Genomic DNA, 5,242 nt, shown 5'->3' with positions numbered 1-5,242 from the left:
AAAAAAAAAAAAAAAGTTTAACATAAGTGGATTTAAAACTATAGTGAAAATAAGTGTCCTATAAAGATATAAAACTCATTCAGTTAAGAACAGTCTCCAAAGTAACCAAGATCCTAAAAGAAATAAGGCTAGAAGCAAAAGACGAGAATAAAGATGCACCTAACACAAGTCTCCCTTGTTTATTTGAATCAGTTCCCAACATGGTAAAAAGAGGGCTAAATGAGAGTCGACCCAAATGTGAGTTCTAGTTCCATCTCCGACCTGAGTCCTTACCCTCAGTTTACCCATATATACAATTTGTTGACATTTTAAGTTCCCTGAACACTTACTTGATTGTACCATGAAAACAATGGTGTGTCTTCAAACAGCCTTTTCATATCCAAAGGGAAGAGGAAAACGTTGTCTATTGCTGAGAGGAAGGAAAAAGCTGGGTATGCGGAGTTTGAGGGCATCGGTGTGGAATCAGTAAGACCCTTCATAAAGAACACCACGGGCCGCTCAGGATAAATCTTGGCAGCAGACTCTACAGCACAGGAGACCAAGTGGGTCGGCTCCATTCTCTCTGAGGTCTCTAGAAACACAATGCCGCGTCTGTGGCTCAGGAGGGCTTCCAACCCCTGCTGGGATTTGAAAGAAGGCAAGCAGAAGAGGCAGCTGGACTTCTGGATGAACTTGTAGAGGAAGCCACAGGCAAACATCAAGATGACTGAAAGGGAGAGCTGGAGCTCCTTCTTCATGTCCTCTTCTCTGTGCCAGCCTGCTCCTTTAAATCAACACAATTAATTAAAAATCACAGCTGCAAAGGCTGACAAAGATAGCACATGAGAAAATGATACATGAATATCATTTAAAAACTTAAATTTTAAATATCCTAAATAAAATATTATGAAATCAAGTCCAGCAATATTAAAAAGAAAAAATGCAGCCAGGCATGGTGGCACATGCCTGTAGTCTCAACTACTAGGGAGGCTGAGGCAGGAGGATCCCCTGAGTCCAAGAGTTTGAGACTAGCTTGGGCAGCATAGTGAAAATTATCACAAAATTAAAAAAAAAAAAAAAAAAGACAAGAAATGTGTGAGAAAGAAAAATGCATCATAACCAATCAGGATTTATCTTAGATTTTAAAATGATTTGACATTAAAAATAATTAGTTAATAGGGAAAACTATTGATAAAATGCATTATCTTAACAGGCTAAAGAAGAAAAGCCATATCATTTTGGCTCAAGAGATGCCAAGAATGTGGCTAACTTTAAGATTCATTCACAATTTTTTTAAAGTACAAGGAAACTTTCTTAAGCTGATTTTAAACAATGTTTACCAGAACATACAGTAATTATCACACTTAATATGAAACATTTGAAACATCCCATTAAGATCAGGAATATGATATGAATGCCCATTGTCATTGTCACTGACATCATTGGTTACAGTCTCATAATTGTAACCAATGCAATAAAACAAGAGAAAGAAATTTCTACTATGAATATTAAAAGAGGCAAAAGTATCTCTAGTTTCAGAAAACATAATTGAAAAACTAATAGAACTAAGAAAAAAAATTAACAAAGCAAGCAAACTGAAGGCTCCAGAGTTAAATAAATTGCCAAGATCACACAATTATCAAGTAGCAGAGCTGTGACGGTAACTTGCATCCACCTGCCACCAAAGTCCAGGCTCTGAATTGTTACCTGCAGTGTTTTCCTCACCATAAATGTTAGCTCTAACCAAGCAGAACACAGATCTCAATTCTTGGCAGGTCTATCTTTCAAATTACTTATAACTGTTTTAGAAAATACAAAACAGTGAATCAGAGCCTACCTTCTAGCTGGAAACTTGCAGTTAACCAGTATTTGAGATCTTAGAAACAACAAGTTTTTCCTGCTGCACTTTCTGATAAATCGCCACCCAATCTTCCAATTCAACAACACAGGGGAAGTAAATCATTGGCGAATTGAGACTAAACACAAAAAGTTCCCCGGAAGCTCCTCCCTTTACTAAGTTCCCTCAAACACAGAAACTTGGGAACAAGAGGGGTTCACCAGATTTTTAAGGTGACCCACATACTAATCCTGCCTGTTTGTGGATATATTATGGGGGTTATAAAGGGATTATTTCACCTGGAGAAAGCTGTATCCTGGCATAACCTTGGAGCCAACATATCCTGCACTTGTTCAGTTTAGCTTGAATCAAAATTATGGACAGAGACCCTGTAAGGTGGTACAAACACCCCTTCGCAAGCACAAAGTTTGATGAAAAGGAAAGAGAGCCCATCACCACAAATAAGCAATGAACAAGCGCCTGCAGTCCAAAGGCCCAGTGATTTAGAATGTAAGAAGTCCGAGACGGGCGGATCACGAGGTCAGGAGATCGAGACCATCCCGGCTAACATGGTGAAACCCCATCTCTACTTAAAAAAATACAAAAAACTAGCCGGCCGAGGTGGCAGGCGCCTGTAGTCCCAGCTACTCAGGAGGCTGAGGCAGGAGAATGGCATGAACCCGGGAGGCGGAGCTTGCAGTGAGCTGAGATCCGGCCACTGCACTCCAGCCTGGGCGACAGAGCGAGACTCCGTCTCAAAAAAAAGAAAAAAAAAAAGAATGTAGGAAGTGATTCTCCAGTGTCAGTCACAGTGGCTGCAGAAAGGCTCCTTTTTCCCCAAGATGCCCCTTGTATGAGCCTCCTCTCAGTCTCAGGAAGCCAGCTTTGTTGTCCTCCACTGATGTGGCAGTCTCCACATTTCCCAAGGTGTTAGCACTCACCTGTGGCCTATTCCCCACTGCCCCTGAAATGAGCTCTTAGTAATCTTCTTTGGAGCCATCCTCTGCTCAGTCACCTGTCTTGGCCATGAGCAGGTATCCACAGTTCCCCCTGGATGCTGTAGTGTGAGCAGGTAGGCCTGCTCCTGAGCAGACTTTGGATTCTAACATAGCAGGTCCTACATGAAGGAATTAAAGCTGCCGCACTCATTGATGGCTTCTGGTTTTCTATGTGTCCAAGGATCCCAGAAACAGCTTGTAGGTCTCCCCTCTTCCTTTTGGAGCTGAATTTCTTCTCTGGACCTCATCAATTCTGGGCTCAGAGTTCCTTGGCATCTTTCCAAAGTTCTCTGTAATTGGACAGATTGGCTGTTCTTTCCTGTGAAGGGGAGTGGAGATTAGTGCTCCTCCTCCTTGCTCAGGGGTAACTAGAGGACCCCATCTGTGGGAGTGGCAATGCATTCCTGGGTCTCAGGTGGGTCACATATCTTAGTGCCTCGCAATTGCTAGCCCAGTGGCTAAAACTATTGAACAAGTGGTCAAAGCAGAGATCAGTGATGTAGTTAATGACCTTTGTCAGGTAAGGATGAATGTGAGCATCAGCAATGCAGTGAAATCCCAAACACAAAAGTAGGACCTGTCTGACCAATAACCAAGTAGAAAGTATGATGGAAGTAGCACTGAGCTTGGAGTTATGCCTCCAGCCACCCCAGGCGGAGGGAACTAGACAAGCCCCTAAACTGCCCAGAGCCTCAACTCCCTTGAAAAGTGCAGAAAATAACTGACCTCAGGCTCACTGTGAGAATGAAAGGGCTCTGTAAACCAAAGAAGCAATTGTCACTTTCTACCAAGGAAAATAGAAGAGAAAAATAGAATTATATCAATATGGATGGTATTTGTACTCCCTGATGACAAACATTAAGTTGTTTTGTTTTATTCAGAAGAGTGAAATCTCTTCCCTATTCTAACTCTTTTTTTTTTTTTGAGGCGGAGTTTCACTCTGTCGCCCAGGCTGGAGTGCAGTGGCATGATCTTGGCTCACTGCAACCTGCACCTCCCGGGTTCAAGTGATTCTCCTGCGTTGGCCTCCCGAGTGGCTGGGACTACAGGCATGTTCTACCATGCCTGGATAATCTTTGTATTTTTAGTAGAGACAGGATTTCACCATATTGGCCAGACTGGTCTCAAACTCCTGACCTCAAGTGATCTGCCCACCTTGGCCTCCCAAAGTGCTGGGATTACAGGCGTGAGCCACTGCACCTGGTCCCCAGTGAACTTGTAAGAGGGAAATCTTCAACCCTGTATAAGAGTTGATGAGATGTGTTCAGAAGCCAGGTCACTGGTAGTTGGAGCCTCTTTAGGTTCATAGCCCGAAGTCTTTCCTGTGTCTTTTTGAGAAGGCCTCCTGTCATCTGAGCCACTCTACCTGCAACTTCTCAGGGCCCCCACATCCATCCTTCAGCATTCCCTTTGGTTTGAGAAACAGAACTATTTTCCCTGCCTTCTGCTCCCCTTTCTGCCTTTCCTGGCCTATGCCACACTAACTTCTGTCTGTTCAGGCAGGTGTCACAGCAGCAGCTCCTAACCTGGACTTTATAGATCCCTAGAAGCTCCAAGGATGGGCTTCAAGAAACCCTGAACCCTGGGGCTGATATTTTACATCAGTACCTTAACCCAGGATGTCACTTGTCCATACCTTCTCCTACATATCACCTTTCCTAAGAAATATTCCTGCTCCCTGACCCTCCTTGACACCAACTCTGCTCAAAATTCTTCTGAATTTCTTCACTACACAATCTTAGGCCTTCTCCAACTAGCCAAGCAACCCCTAGGAATCCCAGTGTAGATATCTGATTAGAGATGTACAAAGAACCACTTGTCTTTGAGCAATGGATGTGTCTGAATACACCAATGACAGTCACATATGCATTCATGCGTTGTCTACTTTCCTGGGAATTTCTGGGTCATATGAGAGAGTTCTTGCTTCCTCCATTATGATGTAAGCCAGACTCGGTCAATCCAACAGACTATGGAGCCTGGGCAATTGTTGCTGACTGATAAGAACTTAGGAAATGTGAATTGATGTGGCCCCAAATAAATTAACAGGATAAGACAAAACATCTGAATTCAGCGTTTTTCTATTATATGTGGATGTTTGGAACTAGTGTTAAAAAAAAAAAAAAAAAAAAAAAGGCAGACCAGGGAGGAAAACCATAGAACTGGAGGAGAAGAGGAGAAATTTCCACAACTCTTCAGTCCTTTGGATGACCTCTGATAAACTCAAATGAAAATAGTTCATTGTTTGGCACTAAATTTCCTCCTTCTACAGGACCCACTGTATTAAGAAGGGGAAGGTAAAAGAAGTTTTTTTAACAATAAATATTTGTCGAATTGAATTTCACATGAAAAGCACAATGCTTAATTCTATAGCTTCTTTGAACTCACATTTATTGCATGAGGGAAATTTTCAACCTAGGAATATTTTGTC

The 5,242-nt window shown here is 42.3% G+C and overlaps 1 protein-coding gene across 5 annotated transcripts in view; it reads right to left on the bottom strand.

Annotated features, from left to right (window-relative positions):
* Positions 1-3,043, bottom strand: part of A4GNT (alpha-1,4-N-acetylglucosaminyltransferase) — a 10,879-nt gene extending 7,836 nt beyond the window's left edge. Inside the window, exons 1-2 of one of the 5 annotated variants that reach the window (XM_017895824.1) lie at positions 2,758-3,043; positions 330-763 (exon numbers count right to left, since the gene is read on the bottom strand). In XM_017895824.1, coding sequence (XP_017751313.1) covers positions 330-737 — 408 coding nt within the window. In that variant the 5' untranslated portion in view covers positions 738-763; positions 2,758-3,043. Of the gene's footprint in view, positions 1-329; positions 764-1,613; positions 1,646-1,686; positions 1,926-2,115; positions 2,288-2,757 lie in introns of those variants that run through there. The other 4 variants (XM_017895822.1, XM_017895825.1, XM_017895823.1 and 1 more) reach the window with 4 other exon arrangements.
* Positions 3,044-5,242: the final 2,199 nt, after the last annotated feature.

This window comes from Rhinopithecus bieti, unplaced genomic scaffold (genome assembly GCF_001698545.2).
Source record: "Rhinopithecus bieti isolate Rb0 unplaced genomic scaffold, ASM169854v2 scaffold_26603, whole genome shotgun sequence".
Classification (NCBI taxonomy): Eukaryota; Metazoa; Chordata; class Mammalia; order Primates; family Cercopithecidae; genus Rhinopithecus; species Rhinopithecus bieti.
The sequence above is the reverse complement of the archived record's forward strand: the minus strand, read 5'-3'. Positions and strand labels throughout refer to the sequence as shown.